At 40.9% G+C, this 21429-nt stretch overlaps 1 protein-coding gene across 1 annotated transcript in view; it reads right to left on the bottom strand.

Moving 5' to 3' along the window:
• Nucleotides 1-21429, bottom strand: part of kcnh5b (potassium voltage-gated channel, subfamily H (eag-related), member 5b) — a 190397-nt gene that overhangs the window by 118251 nt on the left and 50717 nt on the right. Inside the window, exons 7-8 of the mRNA XM_085391423.1 lie at nt 18571-18728; nt 17174-17445 (exon numbers count right to left, since the gene is read on the bottom strand). Coding sequence (XP_085247549.1) covers nt 17174-17445; nt 18571-18728 — 430 coding nt within the window. The remainder of the gene's footprint in view (nt 1-17173; nt 17446-18570; nt 18729-21429) is intronic.

Raw genomic sequence — 21429 nt, 5'->3', positions numbered from 1 at the left:
CAAAGCTGAACTGAACTGAACCTGAAGTGGTCTTGGGCACCGAGTCCTCTTCCAGCTGTTTGATCTCAGGTAAGCTGTTGGGATGTAACCACAGATCAAATATGCATATGCATGATTGCACTGCAAAACTGTGCTCAGTAACGGAGCAAAACTAACTAAAAATGTTTGACAGAACAAATTCAAATTTGCAACCTGAAACAAAATTTAATTTCCTTTTTAAATTTCTTTTCTCTTCATAGAAAATATCAGATGAAGAGACTCTCACTATCTAAGTATGATTGGTGTTTCTTATAATCAGTTAAGTGGTATCTGTACAGATGGAAGCGTTTTCTTTTTATGTAAAAGGTGGTGAAGTGAAAATATTGGGATCATTTCTAAAAAGGTATTTTAGAATTTGCTGCTCACCCATACCTTAAGTGGGATGAGCCAAGGTGGCCCAGCAGCTATGAAAGTATTCCACGATGTGATAATTCTACTATGTAATTACATACAGTATAATGGAATTAAATGAAAATCATTAAGGGCTATTATACTAATGGCTCTTTAATGGTGCTGATCAAAGTTTCATGGTGTTTGGGTTCAGAAGTCTGTGCTGTCGCTTTGCTTGTGAGTCAAGCCTTCAAACAGGGAGGTATACATGAGTTCAGAGAGGTTTCTTGGCTCTCTGCTGATGGTCGCAGATACTGTTAAGTAGGCCCATTAATCCTGAACCGTCTCATGACAAACTGGGTGTAAGACGTGTGGGAGGACAGCTGGGAGAGAGACGGGCAGAGGGAAGCACAAAGGAGGAGCTGTACAGAACCATCTCTGTTCCACTGAGAGTCATTCACATGGTTCATTCTGGTTTGATTATTTGAAATGACGACAAACAGACACTCAGTCACAGATTGACTTTCAGTCTGCCAGACAGAAGCACTGACAAAAGGACCAAAGGAGTGATGGTCAGATGGAAAGCAGACAGCCCGGGTTCGGCTGTCTATTTTGTCATTCAGAGGCAACAGAGAGTCAATAACTGCCTAAATGATGATGGGAGTATTACTTATTATCAGTCTGTCAGAAAACAAAGAGTTATGTCCTTGAACTGACTAGTGCTTTTCTTTCTGGATAGATAAAAGCTCTCACTGCACAGTCTAGAAATAGTGTTTTGTTACTTGAGCCTCTCTGCAAGATTTAGTGTGTGCTGAGGCTTTGTACTGTTGAGCTACAGTGCTACAGAGAATTTCACCGTTTTCAGTATTTAGATAGTATTTAGATCAGGTAGGATTCAAAAACTACATGAAAAATATGGAAAATCACAAGTTAACCTTTAATGTACACTGTGGAACGCACTTTAATATACATGAAAGAATATTTCTGTCACAGTCTGGCGAGGGCAGACTGTAGGTGTTGGCAAAAGGACCCAAACGCAACTCCATAAACTGAACGTGGCGTAGATTTAACAGAAAATAAGCCGTTTATTGAGGCCAGCAAAAGGGGAGTACAAACAGCAGGACACAGGTGAACACTAAACCATAGCCTAAACTGGGTGAACTAAAGCTAAACATGAAAAACCTTAAACGTGGTGAACTGACATAGAATGCTGAAGTGAGGGTATGGATGAGCAGACGACCTGACAAATGACATGCAAAAACAGAGGACTTAAATACACACATGAGGTGATCAGGGGAAGTGGAGACACATGAGGAAACAGCTGACTAACATGAACCTAATGACAGGAGCAGTGAAGCTAAATACAAAGAACCAAGAACACACGACTCCTTCCAAAATAAAACAGGAAACATAATGAAACGCAGACATGACAACCAGAACTTGACAACGTAAGACACAGACATGAAACACATGAAGAGCAGGGGAGACTTAACATGGGTTGGAAACACGAGGGGGAATTAATAAGAACTAAAATCACCTAGGCATGGTAACAAATGAACTTAGAAAACCTGAAGGGCTTAACATAAACTATAAACATCAAAATGAACTAAAACTCAAAACACTGGGTCATAAGACCCAGGACCGTGACAATTTCACAAACCAATGCAAAGTATTTGACGTTGAAAATGTTTTTCTAATATGACTTGATGATGGAGTTGCTTGTTAACCATTAGCCATTTTCAGGTGCAAATGTTCTGTCAGTTCTCAAAACCAAACAAGCACCAAGGAACCAGTGAAGGTTACATGTGTTCCCAGTTCACTGTGTTATAAACAGCACTGCTACAACTCTGGGGCAGGGGGTCTGTAGTAAAGTTGAGCCAAAGTAGTTAACGTATATTGATCTGCTAACCCATGGTTAGCTACAAACAGTAACACTGGTAATGCATGGCAGGTTTAAACTGTTCTCGAAGTAGTGGTATGACTACACACCTTTGGAGTGGGAGTCACAAGTTCAATTCCCACATCAGGGAGTTTCTCTGAGGTGCGATGGCGTGACCACATCCACAGCCTGTCTGTTGGGACTAGGGATGGGTATCGTTTAGGTTTTATCCAATACCGGTGCCAAATCGGTACTTTTGAAACGGTGCCGGTGCTCAAACCGGTGCTTAAAGAATGGAGAACACAAAATTGGTCCAAAAACCTCTCATGTTCAGCTGTTTTTTGTAAAAAGATAACAATGTTAGCCTTTTCTGCAGCTATGGGGCATATATGGTATTACTCTTGGCTGGAAGCAGGGCTTAAACAATGGAAAAAACACAAACTTTGACCTAAACCTCTCATGTTTAACTGTTTTCCACTTTTTCTTTGGTCATTTTAGCCTTTTTGGCCAGGGTGAAGGGAGTATCTGTCACAGGCTGGGTCTCTGACCCAGCGCTCTGAGTTCATGTTTGTATTTGTCTCATTTTGTTATGTGATTAGTTTTGTGTCATTTCCTCTCTGTCTTTAGTTTGGGCAGCTTTTGTTTATTGTTCCTCTGGTTTTCTATGTTTTGGGTTCTTGTATTTATTCATTATGTATTAGGTCTGTTAGTTTGTGCTGTCATGTCTAGTTTTAGTGTTTCCTGTTTTATTCTGACAGTGTCATGTGTTCCTTGTTTATTGTATTTAGCTTTCCTCTCCTGGTCCTGTCATTAGGTTTATGTTAGTCAGCTGTTCCCCTCATGTGTCTCTACTTCCCCTGATCACCTCTTGTATGTATTTAAGCCCTTTGTTTTCTGCATGCCATTGTCGGTTCGTCTGTTATTTCCACGTTAGTCATAGTCTTAGCCTGTTTATTTCCACCTCAGTCATAGTTATAGTTTAGGTTTTGGTCTCAGTACCGTTTAGTATTTTGTTTCTTAGTGTCTTGTCAGTTTACTTTGGTTTCCTGGTTTACTCCTGCAATCATCCAAATAAAGGATCGCTTTCTGTTTAAACCTGCAACACCTCGTCCACATCTGCTTTTGGGTCCTGTTTCAAAAACACACCGGCGCACCCCGCCGTGACAGTATCTGCCATCAAACAAGAGGACAGCCGCATGTAGCTATGATGATGTTTGCTAGTTCACCTTACATGCATTAATGTAATAACGTGGTTAGCCTACTCAACGTAAATTACACTCGAACAACATGAAGCTACTCACGCAGAGAAGAGCGGCTGCTGCTGCCATCATCATCCTCATCATTTCTGCTACACTGGCAGGGCTAGGGGCCAGGACTCTCCTCTTCGTGTTTTTGGGGGTAGTAGATGCGCTCGGTGTGAGGTCTCGCAGCAAGCTATCAAATACGGCGCATTTCTGGGCTTTAAAAAAAAACGCTATGCGTCGCCAGGTGTTTCATCGGATTCGAGGTGTTACCTCCTTTGACAGTATCACAGTATCAGCTTAAAGCACTTGTTGCAGGCTGCTGAGTTTGCATATTTTGCTGTGAAGTACAGCCAGACTTTTGACCGCTTCGCCTTGGACATTTTTAATCTGTAGCTCTGCATAAAAGAACGTACGTACCTGGGCCCGCCTACTATCCTCGGAAACGTAAAATGATTGGCTAGAATCTAAAGTGTATCACAGCTCAGGGGGGAAAAAAGCACCGAAATAAAGCACCGAAATGTGCGCTGCTTTTCGGTCTGGTTACTACCGCTTATGTGTCCGGTGCCATGATGGCACCGGACACCGGTACCCATCCCTAGTTGGGACACATGCATTTCACTGCATGTTGTACTTTGTATTTTTGTGTATGTGATGAATAACATTTGATAACATACCAAGGTTATCAGTTCAGATGGATTTGATTCCTATGTCTTCAGAGAAGACAAGTGGATAGTGTGGCATAAATGCTTCTACAGTAACATTGATCCATAGTCAGTATATGGTGCCAACAGATATGTCATCCAGATGTTCCTGTCACTGAGTAGAAACAGACAACAGAATCAAATAGAATAAAGGATACAAAAGATCAACCTTTCTCCTTGAAGATGTGTTCAACCATATAGAAACAATCTGCATCCTTTAAGTAGTTATAATTGTCCTTCTATGTTGATGCTACCTAACTCACTGCTTCCAAACTTGGCATGTCAGTGCCTCAAAACACTCAAACACAGGACCAAGCAGGGCTCACTAGGACTGAGCTAAGTGCCATTTTCCCTCAAGGCAAGACATCTGTGTTGTACTTGGCCTCCTGTCCCTAACTGAGAGCATTTGTCATGAGAGATTAACTTTGAATAAATGAAAGAGGGCAAGCAAGCATTTAAACAGGCAGGAAACCTGACATGCTGCACTTGACCCAGACATCGTCGTCTCTTCATCTAATCTAATCTGTCTTTTTAAAATAATTTGTTGAAAATGTTCATCAGATCAACAAAGTCTCTAAACAATATATTTCCATCAGGGTCAGCCATAGCTCTTCAACATATAAAATGACAAAATGCATCTTTGTTCTCTTTTATTTGATTAACAAAGGTAACGTGAAATATTATATGTAGGCCTAATCAATAAGTTCCGATTCATTTTCATGGTCGGTGTGAATAGCTGCATTAAGAATAGGTCCTTTTGTCCTTTTGTAGCTGTTTAAGAGTTTGTTACTTTTATGCTCTATAAATAACAATAATACTTTGTTGTTAATACTTGATAGACCAGCTACAGGATTAATAAAAAAGGACTAGGATTGTGTGTATGTGTTGGCAAATGATTAAAAGTCTCTTTCACAGGTGTTTGCCCTGTTTCAATGACATTACTTTGTCTTTGACATTAGCTCTTTAATTCACAGAGAAGACTGCAATGCTAATTACAATAAGGCAAATCAATAAGGAAATCAATTAGATTTCACAAGTGTTCTGCTGACTTTTACTGATGTTGATTGGAGTCATGACTCTTTGAAAAGTGACTATATTCCCATAAAATGCTGGAATTATTGAGGGGTAGGTTAGAAAAAGATAAAAACATCAAAATAAATCTGTCACATCTATCTTTTTATTCTATACAGTCTACCAAAATCTGTAGACTGCATTACCCACAATTCAAGTGGACATCTGACACGTTTATGTGAGGTCAAATGTTACGCTGATGTCAAAAAGTTGACTCTGTTCATCTGGACGTAGCGTTTTCAGCGGGGGAAACGTTTTGTCAGTCATCCAAGTGATTCTTCAGTCTCAGCTCACTGCAGGTTTCCTCAACCTTATAAACATACATTTGCATAAAGACTGCAACTAGCACCACTGAGGAACAATGGGCTGTGAGGTCAATTTCTTGATTACTGATATGCAAATTGTAATGACCATTGTACAACAACCACTGATCAATGACAATTAAACAGTGGTCATGAGTACCATACACAGAGAGTTGGGGAATGGCTGCCAATGGCTGTTATGCTAATGTAGCCTGTAGCTGCCTGAAGATATCTGGTTCAGTTTAATACCTTTTAGTAAGATTTTATTACACTTACAGCAACATAACATGTTGTCATCAACTCCATTAACATTTTAATACTCTTTCACTTCATATTCTCTCTCATTTACTTCACTCTACACACATCACCATCATTATTTGTTACATCTTCATTGCACATTGGAGTGTTAATGTCAAATCTGATTTTGCCTTACACATTTAAAGAATAATTTGTATTCCAATCAGATTCCCATGCCTCAGTGTGACGAATACAGCATAAAAATTTAACACAGATACCGGATGAGTAGTCAGTGTCAGCAGATATTTGAAGTTTAATTGATGCATCTGTAACACCAACTGAAAGTTTTTGATCACCATCTCACATGTTAGTGCTCTGTGACATCAAAGGTGAGTGCGGCTACAGAGACAAAAGAGAGCATTTACGACCACACAGTTACATTACATAATCCAAATGTTGCATTTGGTCATAATATGGTAAGATTCAACATTACCAGCTGGTGACATTGTTACAGCACTGCTCAGTATTTGCAAAATATTCAGAACACATAAAAACTTAGTCAGTAACACTACTTCAGCCTTATAAAATAGCATGATAATATGATGTATTTTCCTAACATAACTGTGCCATATTAAATTTGGGGTATGGTTATTCAGTTCAATTTAAAAATATTTTTAGAACAAACATTCTTCTTCTTACATTTTTACATTAGCCTTGCATAAATTGAAACATTAACTAAAGATTAATTGAATGAATTCAAATTAATCCAAGCTTTCCCTAAGCAATATTTTCCTTTTTTAAAGGAATTTCAGGAACATGGAACTTTTTAAAGAGCTGGTACTGAGTTGCTCTTTGATGGCATCATGGGTATTATGCCAGAGAAATATATTTTCACAACTCGGCATCCCAAAATCCTCATTAATGAGAACAGCAGTGACTGATCTGTGGACTACAACACAGGCAGAACACTTCAAGCTTATAAACCATGCTTAAATGGCACCTTGTTGGAAATATTTTTTCTCCTGCAGCTTGACGGTGGTGTAAATCTGACTATTTATATTGTAATGCACTGTAAGTCTCGGGAAAAATCCAGAAAGCAAAATGAATCTGTCCCACTATCAGCACTTGCTTGCTGAGATCAGTAAAACTGCCCACAGCCTGTGTGAGAGGCTGCCATGCCAAGAGGACTATCAGTCACAGCCAGACAGAACAGACACTGAAAAACATATCATGTCTCTCTATTGTTTACTACGGAGCCGAGGCTGTTTAAGGTCCAGGTGCCAGAAATAAACAATATGTAGAGCGGCCCAAGGAGGTTCTGGCTTGGCCCAGATACTAAACCTCAGGGTAGGAACAGATCAGTTAAAGAGAAAATTATAAAAACACTGCTTTTCCAAAATGTTGGCTTTCACAAAGTGGCTGAGTAAAAAAAAATCTTCATAGTGTTTTTAAAATGGCCAAACTTAACACTTTCTACAGGCTGGAATCTTTTGGATATTTGGCAAACAGAGAAAGTTGGCTTTTTACATTTTTATAGGATGTGTAAGAGAAACACTGCTTAATGCCACCAAACACTTTAAGGAAGGCTAAGAACAAACTTGAACACCTAAAAATAGCCATTGGCTGCAAGCTGTTTCTGGATGTGTGTTGCTTTGTTTCCCTGTCCTTAAAATGGACAAAGTCAGATGATACGACAGGTTGCCAAAAACTATTTGTTTGTTCCAAAAACAAATCTTTCAACCCCTAAATCCAAACAGCAGTGCTTTCTGCAATAACGCTTACATTTTTGATTCAAGTGAACTCCACATCCATAATCTATACTGAATAAAGCTGAAGGACACGGTTCATCCCAACCACAGGCTTTGAGTCGGGATTGATTCTCAGCTGAAAATCAAAACAGCATGAAAACGAACATTTTTAGGGACAATATTGTTGATTTTTTAAAATAAAAAATATTATTCAAAATGCTCACAATATCCAGATCTTTTTGAAGGTTTAATTTTTACCTGTAACCTTATACAGGTAAAACTCCGGAATACTTCATCAGAAAGACTGTACAGTGGACCAGTTATTCCTGTATATAAAAGGTGAACAGAGCCAGCATGATGTCATGCAAAGTCCTGGCTTGAGAAGCCTGTTCCAGTGTCCAAATATCTAATCAGCCTGCTCACACTGCACAGCAAATACACTGGACAATTACATCCACGCTCTTTGGTTCTGTCCACCAGTTCAGAAATTTTGGCGTGAGATATGTGAAGACTTATCAAAGTGTCTGAAATGTAACATTCCAGCCTCCCCTTTAGTATGCTTGCTGGGCAACTTGGATGAGGTCACTGCAGAAATAAACACAGCCCACGTTGTTTTTACGGCCCTATGCATTGCCAAGAAAATGGTCCTCATTAACTGGAAAAATAAAAATAATCTTAATTCTAACCAATATAGAAACCATCTAATAGATCACATTAGTCTTGATACAACATCTGCCATCACATTTGATCAATCCCTTTGGGCTCCTTTGATCGGCTTCATCACCTAGTGGGGGTGGGGGGTCATGGTTTGGTCCTGCCTTCGCTATTGTGGTTGATATGGGGGTAGGGACGGCCTTAGGGCGTCTGGGGAGTCCCTAGGGACGTTTCCCTAGAGGGACTAACCTGGGGGATGTGGCCATGACCTGGTTAGGAGCTCTGGGGCTCTTGGATGGTGTTTTCCTTGTGGCTGCGTACAGCGGAGATGGGGGAGGGTCTGTGCTGGCGGACGTTGGTTACTGGCCTGGTAGCCTGGCTGCCCCTGGGAGGGTCCGGGACGGGCGTGGAGGCTTGGGGGTCTGGGGGTGCTCCGCCCCCCGGTCTGGGGTGCTGGCCGGGCCTTGGGGGCTTGGGTCCTGGCTGTTGTGTTGCCGGAGCAGTGGGCGGGTGGGTGCAGGGGGGCTCAGCCCCAGTGCAGGGGACCTCTGGTGCATTGGCCCTACTAGGGGGCTCTCTAACTGGTGGGGAGGTTGTTATATCTTTGCAGGTGGTCTCCTCACTACAGGAGCTCACTCTGCAGGTGGGGGGAGAGATATAGGAGAGGTGGAGAATGAACTCAACCTGGGTGTCTATTGTCTTGTGTAGTTTGGGAGCTGATTGGATGATGGGGTGGGTGCAGTTTTCTCTGGGGTGGAGTCGGGTGGGCTGCCCCGGACTCTGTGGGGCTGGGCGGTGCTGCTGCTGCGGGCCCCGGTCCGGATGGGCCTGGGCCCCCTTGCCCTGGTGGGTTCCAGAGTGTGGGGGTGCCTACTGGGGTCAGCGGGGGAGCTGGCCCCAGGGAGGGGCCGCTTGCCCCTCCCTTTCTTCCCTCCCCATCCTCAGCTGCCTCCCTATTCCCGCTCTACCACACCCACCCACACACGCAGGGCTTGGGGTGCAGGTATGTCACCAGGGTGCAGGGGAGGCACTCCCCCTCTGTCCCCTTCTGGCCGCCTGTGCCTCAATTTTATTCTGCAACCTAGACATCCACATTACTCACACTCTCACATAACACATACATATAGGGCCTTGGGGGTGGGCACGTTTTACAGCATCCAGAGGATGGTAGGTGTACTCCAACCCACCTCTGGCGCTGGTGCCCTACCCTCAATTTTAAATGCATTTAGACACTAAGGGTCTTCGGGAAGAGCCGTGCTGCTCTCTGAGAGGAAGCTAGTACCATGCTCTCCTGTGTTTTAAATGCACTTTAGAACAGCACACAGCAACACTACATATGAGCGGGCGTAGGGAGGTTTGAGGTCTTCACTCACCCCGGTTCTGTTAGCCGTCAGAGCTGGGGGGCTGGGAGGAGGTGTTGGCCATCAGACTGGGGTCTGGAATGCGGGGCCTCCCCGCTACTGCAGATAAGGAGGTGGTCCGCTTGCCTCCACCCCAGAGAGAAGGGTTACATGTCCTGGGTCTAGGTGCGGCTTGCCCCTCTGAGGGCGGGGGTACCTGGACCTGGGATATAGAGTATGTTTGGGGAGTGCGACTGTCTGTGCAGTGTCTATTTGTGTCTGTCTACACGTTGGGTGAGTGCCGAGTATTTGGTGGTGCATATGGGGTGGAAATGCACGTCTGTGTCTGCGTGTGCCTGTTCGTCTGTGTCTATATGTCAGGTTGGGTCTTAGACTCAACCTCTCTGGGGACATCTCAGGCCCTCTAAAGTACGGAGCCCTATCTCCCCTCACCACACTCCCTGCCGGTGGCTGATGCCCTCAGACGTTGGTGTGTTGGTGGTCCTTGTCGTCTGGGGCTGGGCGCTCATGTATGTACCGGCTCACTCCTGGTGGCCGATTGGCGGGGCCGGGCGCCTGTGGCCCGGCTGGGCTCCTTCCGGGGGGTGGGATGCCCTCAGGCCTCTGGGCCTGAAGCTCGGTCCTCTCTGGCACAGCTGGCTGCCGGCAGAGCCCGCGGGCACGCCACTGCAACCCCCTCTGGCCTCTGCTCCGTAGCTGCGGGGTGACCTCTCCTTTGGGGCTCTACTCAGCTCTTCCCAGGAGGGTGGCACGGTCCCCCCCCCCCCCCCCCCCCCCCTTTGGTGGTCCTCCTCTGGTCCTTGTACTCTGGGGCCTCTGGATATCTGGGGCCTGGATCTCCTCCATACCTGTTTCATGCCCTGGGGGACGGGGCTATGCTATGGCTCCCCACACTCCCTAGCAGATCGTTACATGGAGAAACGTTTGGAATACAAGCATGCTGATGCACACAGGTGTGCACACAGGTGTACACTCGGGTGTTCACAGACTACAGCTTTCTTGGCTGCTGCCTCAAAGCACATTGTGCGCTGTCTATCTTGCGTGCGGCACAATATCGTTTATTATTTAGTATCTACTGTTATCTACTGCTAGCTAGTTTATTGTGATGGTGCCGTTTTTTTATTATGTTGCTCTTTGTTGTTTGTTTTCTCTTCTGTTTTTTTTCTCCATACAGGTGATCCGGGTGTTTTGTTTGTTTTTCTTTTTTTTTTCTTTCTTCCCCCCCTTCTCACCGTCTCTTCTCCCCTTTGGTTTTCTTTCTCCCCCTCTCTTTCTTTCATTCTTTCTCCCTGTCCTATCCTCCAGTCATGTCTGTCCCGTTTGTTGCAACTGAAAATAAAATAAATTCATAATTATAATAAAGGTCAATCAAATGGACCAATATGGCAAGGCCATGATGATCCACTTGGTAAAATAAATCCGCTTGGCATCTTTCTTGGCCTTAAGACAACAATTCTGATGGCTAAAGATCCAAACGGGACACAAAAAAAAAAAATCTAATCAGCCTGTGAGCACCAACTCAAAATATTTAGTCATATAGACATGATGAAGACAGCCAGCTGAAGTTCAAACCGGGCATCAGAATAAGGAAGAAAGATACCGGCTGATGATGTCAGGCAGGCTGGTGTGAGTATTTCAGACATGTTGATGTACTGCGATTTCCCTGCACAGCCATCTCCAGGCTTTACAGGGAATGGTCTGGCAGAAGAGAATGGCCAGACTACTGTGAGCTGATAGGAAGGAAACAGTAAAAAATTAACCACTCGTTACAAAAAAGTTATGCAGAAGAGCATTACTGAAAGCAGAACACATCTGACCTTGAAGCAGATGGGCTACAGCGACAGAAGACCACACCTAGCAGCTAACTGCAAGAAACTAAGGCTACATTTTGCACAAACTGGCCAAAATTAGACAACAGAAGACTGAAAAACAAGGCACTCCAATGGCCTCCACAGCCACCAGATCTCAGCCCAGTAGAGCATTCTTGGGTTGTGCTTGAAAGGGACAATTTGGATGAGCAGCAGTGACACAAAACTGAATGTGTGTATTTCAAACCTTGAAATACAAACCTTGGACAGTGTGTTACTGTATTTGCTCTTTCATACATATTTAAATATGTATGAAAGTTTGAAGTAATTTGACTGAAAACTCTAATACAGTGCTGGAAAATATTCCAGAAAGTGCGCGAAATAGAGCTGTGACTGACAAAAAACTACTTTACAAACACCATTTTTGTCACGGTACTGGGTCGTGTGACCCAGTGTTTGAGTTTTATGTATTTTTTTGTATTCATTTTCAATCTAGTTAAATTCTAGGTTGCTGTTCAGACCTTAGTTATTTCTGTCATCTCCGCCTGTACTCAGTGTCCCTGGTTCCTGCGTCTACGTTTCATGTGTATGCGGTTAAGTTCATGTCATGTTTCATGTCTATGTGGTTATGTTAAGTTCATGTCTGCATCAGCCCAAATAAAGGCTCGCTTTCAGTTTAAGTTCACTCCCATCTCCTCGCCTGTGTTCGCGCCTGGGTCCACCACACACACTCTCCACACGGTCTGCCCCCGCTGGCCGTGACAATGTTGCCCTCAACAAGACTTAAAACTAATGATTACAATGATAAACTCGACAAAAATGCTTAACTACAGCCACAGTGTTCTAAAGACACACATAACTTATTTGCACAGGATAAAAAAAAGAACGACCATAATTAAATTGTTCTAGCATAAAAGATGTGATAAATAATGTACAGCAGCTTTTCCCTAAGGCAGTTGTGTCTACAGAAAAAAACTATTTCTTGCCAAGTGAAACAACTGCAAAATACAAGACAGGTACAGGATTCCTGATTCGAGTTGTGTAAAATATTGTGGTTGTGATAACACTTATGAGTTCTGAAGATTTGTGACTTGTACAACGAGAGAGATTTCACTTAAACGTGTAATTTTGAGAAACATAATCATAGAAAACACTACTCACACTGCTGTTGACAATGTGAATGCCTATTTTAGAGGTCATAGCTAAAGTAACTATTTGACCTTTCTACCTAAACTGTTCTGTTTGTCATTCCCCTGACAAAGCCTCCAGGGGACTGCTTGATAGAAAAAGAACACGGTGTAAGAATCTGTATTTGCAGTTTTGCAGACTGTGCGTACACTTAAATAATTGATGACCTGAAAGTAACTTTTCCTCCAGGATATAGACATTGTTACACAAGCCCCATCAGGCCAGCAGAAGCATCAAGAATGCCAGACAGAAATGCTTTTGCAATACAATTTAGGAGGGGAGAACTCATCTTCCTCAAAAACACTGAAAGGTTTTTAAAGAGAAACCACTGAACAAACAGGATCAAACAGATTGTTTATACCACTCAAATGGATAATAAATTGTGCCAAGCAGGCAGAGTCTTCATGGAGTTTTGGCAAACTGAAAACTGGCTTTAAAAGTTGTACGTGACACGTATGAGGAAAACTGCCAAATGCTTTAATGAAAGATATGAAAACAAGCGAACACTTAAAAATAACCATTGGCCACATGATGTCTGCTTTTGGACTAATTGCTTAGTTTCACAGATTTTATCCTATACTTTGACTCCAAGTGCTAGTCCACAGTGCATTATTGCCCATTTGTTCTACTTATCTCAGTAATAAATAGAAACGCAAACTAGATTATGTCAGCCTGATAGCATAGAAAATCAAACTTGCCAACATGTGGATAGCATTGCGAAAGGGTTATTTTAACCCAAGCAATTAGCTTTTCTAATATTGTGGTGCTTTATAAAACAGCATGTGAAAATTTGAGTCTCATTGAAGCTTAACAGACTCAACTCCTGTCTAACCACTGCCACCGCCTCATGTTAACATTTATTCATGCATTTATTCCACCTCTTTTAGGCGGAAACATCCCCCACCTTTTTTGTGCACATTAACTATAAAATTTGGTGATAATGAACCTGCTACTTTGTGGGTGCTGTTTTCATCCACAATTTGTGACTCAACAGTGGATTTTAAATCAAACAACTGATATGTGATTGAAGTGTTAGACTTTCAACTTTAATTCAATGGGTTTCACAGAGATTTTGTGGTAACTGTTTAGGAATAGCTACCATTTCCCCCATTTTCAAAAGCTCAAAGTAATTTTTGTAAAATCCCTTGAATTAAGGCTGAAAGGCTACACTTCAATCACATGCTGATTTAAAGTCCACTGCAGTGGTGCATAAAAATTGTCATTGCCCAACAGGTTGTGGATGTAACTGTACGGGAGTGACATTGACTCATAATGGCCCTTTACTGGACTGATAACATTTGAAACTAGAGTCCTGGTCCATTCGAACTAGCAGAGCCATGATCCTGTCTGCAGGTTCATATCAACAAATGCTCCATCATATCCTCCCTCCATATCAGACAAACCAAAAAACAAAAACATCTGCCAGTCAAGGCAGATGGCTGCTCCTCCGTAAGCCTGGTTCTGCCAGAGGTTTCTTCCTGTTAAAGGGAGTTTTTCCTTTCCACTGTCACCAAGTGCTTGTTCATACAAGGTTGTGTGATTGTTGGGGTTTCCTTTTTTTTATTATCAGGTCTTAAGGTGACTGTTTTTGTTATTTGTTGTTTCAATAAAACTGAACTGACTTCTACTTTCTAAAGTCTTGTATTCACACATAAAATGCACAGTGTAAGAAGATCCTGACTTATCTTCAGATAAATCCCAGGACCAATTCTTAACCCTCCTGCCATCCTTTAAAAAACTCACACCCATCACCCTAGGGACCATTCTCAGCCACGCCATAAAAAGACCATATATCCATATTTTATTCCACTTTAAATTAGCCAACCTTGTAAAACTACTTCTCCCTGAAATATTCATGTAAAGTTTTAATTATATTTTCGTTGTTTTAACCCTTCAAATCCCAGTGTTATTACATGAGCGCCCTGTGTTATAAGCCCCAAAAACCAAAAAACGAAACTAAATATTTCCACAAAAAACCAGTTGAAGTAATATGTGATTGTCATTATAAGTAGGCCTTTAGATGGACCAAAGATTGGCACCAACATACATTTTGACCTGCCATTATTTTTTTTGCATTTTTTTTGCAATTTAAAAATTAAAACTTCAAGGCCCTGAGTCTTCATTGACATCCAAGAAAAGAAGAAAAAATAAAATCATATGATGATAATTTGGGGTTGAAAAATAGCGTTTATAATGGAAGTCAATGGGCAGAAAATGGTCCCCAGGGTGATGGGTGTGGGGATTTCTGCTGCTCAGCCATTTTAGGCTGATTTAAGGAATTCACACTGGAATATTAACATTGACAGGTAAAAACTATCCTGTGGCAAGTTTGGTTATATTCCACTGAACACAGTGGAAATGGCAGCCATTTAACACATAGCAGTGGCACAAAAAGGTCCCAAGAAGGCAGGAAGGTTAAGGTTACCACACAACTCAGTTACTTTAAGAAATATAACATGTGGGAACATTGTGCTTCATTCCTTTATGTAGTGTCCACCATGAGCCTGTGAAACCGTAACTAATGAGCTATAGTCAGGCTTTGGCAACTTGGGAAAGGTCAAGGGGACAAATAAGATTCAGAGCAGTGATTCTGTTCAACAAACTGAAGATGAAGCCGGATGAGATTTCCATGTGAGCATTTTTTTTCTCTGAAATGCAGAATAATGAAATTACTTTTTTTTTTTTTTTTAAAGGAAAAAAAGGACCGTGCCAGGATTCGCCGTTCACTGTGAAATATTACATCGCTAAGTCATTTGTTCAGATGATTCTTCGGGTTAACCACAGGGAGCACAATTTTCCATTTTTCATCTCTGCCTCACGCTGCCTTCTATTGTTCTTTTTGGTTATCTCCTGCTTTCATCAGCAGTATGGTGCTTCCAAGCAAAAGCCTTTAATATGTTCAGCAGCAATTTTCCTGTTAATATTTTCCATTATTTAAATCAACTGTGATATTCTGTTCAATAATAACCTTAAAGCTTGCTGCATATAAACATCATGTGGGATTTGTGAAGAAGTCAATATTAGATGGTAAATGGTAAATGGCCTGCATTTGTATAGCGCTTTTCTAGTCCCTAAGGACCCCAAAGCGCTTCACACTACATTCAGTCATTCACCCATTCACACACACATTCACACACTGGCGATGGCAAGCTACATTGTAGCCACAGCTGCCCTGGGGCGCACTGACAGAGGCGAGGCTGCCGGACACTGGCGCCACCAGGCCCTCTGACCACCACCAGTGATAGATACCAAGAATATCATGGTAATGATTAGCAGGGTATGTTAAACCCTGATATAGCCTGTTAAAAATGTAAAAATAGGATATAGAGTGGGTATTGTACTATATTTGTTTTACATTCTAATATAACTAAAGTATGTCAGTCAAAAATGAACTAAACTGGTCCACACAGCTGAGGAAAATATGCTGCCTTACACACAATATACATGACAATAATTAAACCTTATACGGTGCACATGTCAGGTACACACACACACACACACACACACACAGGTGAGCAAATTCAAATTCCTTCCAACTACAGTCTCTTGAGAGAACAGCAGTCAAACATACAATGAACCTATTTGCACACAGCTGACCAGAATCTATCAAAATATGGACACTTTACGCGGCCCAAAAGCCTAACATCGACAGACAGTCAGGAATCCTTTTGCAACAAAGGCAGGACTGTAAAATTACTGCTTAATTATAATGTTAAATTGCTCTGCGGCAGCTCATACTAAGCCGAAGCACTCATCTGAGTGCACAGTTATGATACTCCAAATGTGGCTTGGCGTGTCCAGAGTTTAGGTAAAAAGTGTCCTCACAAGGGGCACTGATGTTAAAAGTCTGTGAGCGTATACATCAGGGCGAGGTGTGTGTGTGTCTGCTTTGTGTCATGGTTATGAATAACCATGTTTTTTAATCCAAGAATGATCTGCAAATGAGGCCAACACTGGGACATTTCCATGACAACTCCAACATGCTTTTCTCTTGGGCTCTTTTTTTTAACATTGTTTTTAACAACGCCTTTAGTCACACGTTTGAATGTTTAAAGCGTCTCAACGCATTTTTTTCTAGCATTTGGCCAGGTGTGATGTGATGTTATCCTTTTGTGATGGGGTGTACCCTAAGCACAAATTTTGACCTTATAAATATCATAAGTCGAAAGTTGGTGTAGTTAAAATGTTAAGTATTCATTGTGGTCCATTCATTGTGAATTCTGAGTGTGATTGCACAAATGACTGTGCAACAAGAATTTTCAACCTGATTTATCTGTCAGTAAATTCATTAGTAATTACCTCTTGGATGTCTTAAGTGTTCAACTATATCTTTAATCATTAAAATTACTAGCGTAGAAATAAAGCATTGGACTGACTAACTAACAACACCTGAACCTTTCAAACACCACGTTATGTCAGCACATATCAAAACTCCATCACGAGCGTTCCTTCAGACAACTTTAATGTCTGCAAAGAATATTACAGCAGCAGAGGACAACTACTGGGTGGAAATGGCCTCCAGTACCATTTCACTGGCCAAAACATCAGCCAATACCCATTTGCCCCATGAAAATCACCAAAAAGCCCAAACAACACATAGCTTGTACTTACATCCCACCATCATCATGGCCACAGAAAAGATCTTCTCTCCGTCTGTGGTGGGGGCAATGTTTCCAAATCCAATGGTCGTCAAACTGGTCATGGTGAAATACAGGGACGTGATGTACAGAGAATCCTTGCCAGGGCCGCCCTCCCATTCTCCAGAACCGCTGGCATTGTATTGGTAAGGCGATCCAATGCTGATAGCCAGCTGATAAAGCCAACTGTCCATCTTGATGGTGTTGGTGGCTTCATCGATAACTTCGTAGTCTCCGATGCTGTACCTGTTTGGGACAAAATCAGAATTTGAATACATTTAAGTACCTAGTTTAAGTAGTTTAAGTACATTCAGCTAGTCTGACAACTGAACAATTAGATTGAGATTTAAATAAAATATCTTCTTCCCCATTTACTTTCAGCAGCCTTGACTAAATGAGAGATTATATTCTAAGAAAGCTGATTTCAACAAATCTGTAAATGTGCTTAAATATCACCGTCTTCTTTCAAATACATTTATATGTATCAATTTAGTTATCCTGTTGGCCATTTGCTTACTTTATGTAAGACAATGTGGTGCTCTGGTTAAAAAAATGCTGCCCAACCCAAATTTAAAGCATGCGGCAGTTCAACATTACAGGTTTAATGTGCAAATATAGTAGGCTTTAAAGAAAATGACAGACAACATAATGCAGGAAAGAACTGTTTCATTACAGAAGCAATCACAACTATGATTTAGATGAAGGGAAAACTCTTTAAAAAATATGTAAACCGTTTTTATTCCTTTCATTAATTGGGCGCATAAAATCTGACACTTTTCTTATTTGCTTACAGTAGTGAATAAACAACTTCAGTAAATATTCATTACGGTTATTGAAATCGTTAATCCTTTATCATATGACAGACTTTAGGTGTGTTTATGGACTGTTCACTTTAATCTTAATAAAAATAAACTAATGCACCTTTGGAAGTATACATTAGAAGTATTTAACTAAGTAACTTGAGTGACTTACAAGAATACAAGAAATGTACAAAAATGACCATGGACTACATTTCAGTGAGCAATACGTTAGAAAAATATTGTTGTGTTAAATGTTCATGATTATGTGAAATTAAGGAACGATTTGAAGTGGGTTTCTGTGCTTTCATGTGGGAACTGTTCCCCTAATCTTGCTATGGGGCAAATTAAATTAGCATATTACTCAATATCATGTGGAAGAAACTAAACAAAGCAGAACAGCAGTGTATGATTTTTAAAACACAGATAGGGACAAGGAAGCAATGAGCATGCATGAGTAATTAGGTGCAGTGAGGTTAGGTAAATCCCTAGAAGAGCCAGCAGCAGCCTTTAGATGTTACTACAAGGGAAGGTTTCTTCAATGACTTTTGAAATCATTTCAAACACGGTGTACCAGATGCAGGCAAGCCAGTGGGCCACCAGTCCAAACACGCAGACCAGGAGGACCAGAACAGCAGCACCATACTCCAGGTAGTGGTCCAGTTTTCTGGCCACCCGGCCCAGACGCAGCAGGCGGACCACCTTCAGAGAGCTGAACAGGCTACTGATGCCCTGAGCAGCAGTGAAAGGAGGAAGGAAAACGGAAAAAAAGAAATATTAGAAATGTAGGAAGGTATGGGGAAGGAGCGGGACGAGTACGAAAAGAGAGAAATTGGTTATTATAAGTTGCATCTATGTCAAATCTGTCTTAACAGTGTCATCACAATGGGGAAAATGAAACCCTGAAACACGTGTAGAAATGTTGAGACTGATATTTTGTTGCAACAATACTTTTACATGTAATCAAAACAGGCAGAAAATCGGAGCCGCCCACAGCAGCAATTAAAACTTTTGAAAAAGTTTGTTAGAGACCTTTTATGTGCTTACATAAGAGCTGCACAAGGGAAAATGAATTATGGAGTAAAGAAAACTCTAATTACAGTGTGCTTTTGTTGTTTTTAGTTTACCTGCAAGTTAATTGTTTCATTCAAAAAGTGCTTTATGTTCACGACTACAAAAATAACCCTACTATTAAGACTTGAACTACCCAAATTAGGATATGTGCAACAAATAAGACGCATCTTTACAACCACATCAAGTAGTAAAGATACTGAGGTGTTCCTATTCATAACAGCAAGCCCAATTTTCATTACTTTACAATATATATCATTAAGCAGCTACCATGTTTGTATTCATTTTCTTGATAGAGAAACTGGCAGATATGGTCAAGCGATTTGCAGCAAAACAAGAGAGACTATTATGTTCTAAGCCGCACTTCAGCATCCATCAAAATTACAGCTAAATGACATTTTGTCATTTAGAAATAAATTGTTATGCAGCTCAAAGCTCAACGGGGGGAAAACCAGCAAAACTGAGAAAAACACAGAGAAAACATAGTTATTAGCCTCTATAATCCATCATTATCTTTCACAACACAATTAGGAACCTAAACCAGCCAAGAATTTAAATAGAGAATCACATTTAAGATTAATGATTGTAAATGTTTTTCAAAATTTGTCAGTAAAGCAGAATAATAGATGCTGGTAAACGCTTGATAAAACGATACACTGAACTGGTTCTCCGGTGTTTGACCATTTGGATTACTACATGTTACTTTTCATACACAGAAACACTAGGATCTCTATCTTTTTGTGCATCCCAAAGACAAACTATAATATTGAACTAAGGCTGGTTGAAACATATGTTTGGGATGCTTATTTCTCCATAGATTTGTTTTTTATTCTTTTTCTAAAAAGTATTTTTATTACTATTAGTTTAGTAATAAGTTACACTTAGTTACACTGACCCAAGCTTCAATGTAAAAATTATCCCAATGTTTTGTATCCTGTTTACAAGCCCTGAAAATATATTATAGCTCTGAGTATGTCTGTGGATGTTTCTCTGCTCAAAGCTTTTGTAGACTGGTTCGCTTTGACTGATCTACATACGATTTCAGTATTTAGTCATTTTTTTCATTTACTTCCTTTAATTTATTTGTTGACATGAAATGCTGCTTTAGATATCACAGGTACCTGAAATAAAATTACTTATGTTAGCACATAAAGCAATAAAGAACAACAAGCCTATGCACTAACTACACAACAACAACAACAACTTGTTGCCATCTTATTTTCTGATTGATTGACATGGGTGTTTTTTGGTGAGGGGTTGTTTTACTCGCAAGCACTTTCAGGTTGTAAGCTCTTGTCTTAGAAAATCTGTTTTTTCACCGTTTCTTCCTGCACTAAATGTGACGACAGTATTCTGAAAAAGGATGGTGCAAAATATTTATCATAGCTCTGGTTTTACTTGGCTGTCAACTGTCCAAATGGAGAGTCGGCGAGGCTACCTTAAATAGGTCATGTGATTTTGACACATTGTCGCAGGCATTGACTCCAGCGGGTTAAATCACATTTATTGGTGTTTATAAAAAATGCTCGATGATGATGACGATGACAGTATTTATTTTTTTATTTATTTTTTTCTCTCCCCCTCATCAGTATGTGGATGAAAATACAGCAAAAATAACCGTGTTCCTAATATGAAGTATATGCAACAATCATTTTAATCTCTTAAACAGATGAAGACATGCAGTGTTGCTCAATATCTGATCCATGAAGACTTCAAGGACCAGAGATGGACTATAGACAGAGTTGAAGATGGACTCCTGGATCTGTTACAGCACTTACAAAGAGAGACTAAACCACTGCAGCCATAACACCAATGTCAAGCTTCAGTTTATGGATATGCATTGTTAGAAAAAACATCTTAAAAAAACAGTAATATTCCGGCAGCTGGGGCGCCAAAATAATACCGTAAAATAACAGAAAATAACTTACTCATAAAAATACGGTTATTTCCAGTAATGACAATACAGTTTGTTGCCCTAATTTTACATGGGATTTTGCCTTTTTCAAGTGCTTTTGAACATTAAATTAGGAACAATTTAATGTGATTAAACAATGAACTTACCTATAAACAAGGTCAATGAATGCGGCAATATGAATAATAATAATACTTAAATGTACAGAAATATACAGTTAACAGTTGGTTTAAATAATAACGGATTGCATTCATATTGCGCTCTTTGAGACCCCTGAAAGCGCTTTACAATTCCCCGTTATAATTCCCCTCTGGCCATCACCAGTAGGTGGTAGGTGAAGTGTCTTGCCCAAGGACACAACGACCGAGAGTGTCCAAGCCGGGGCTCGAACCGGCAACCTTCTGATTACAAGGCGAACTGCCAACTCTTGAGCCACGATCGCCCTCAAAA

The sequence above is a fragment of the Rhamphochromis longiceps genome, linkage group LG19, assembly GCF_057381845.1.
Source record: "Rhamphochromis longiceps isolate RC_006_pf linkage group LG19, R_longiceps_female_GT1.1, whole genome shotgun sequence".
NCBI lineage: Eukaryota > Metazoa > Chordata > Actinopteri > Cichliformes > Cichlidae > Rhamphochromis > Rhamphochromis longiceps.
Note: the sequence above shows the minus strand (reverse complement) of the source record. Positions and strands in the feature narration are given on the sequence as shown.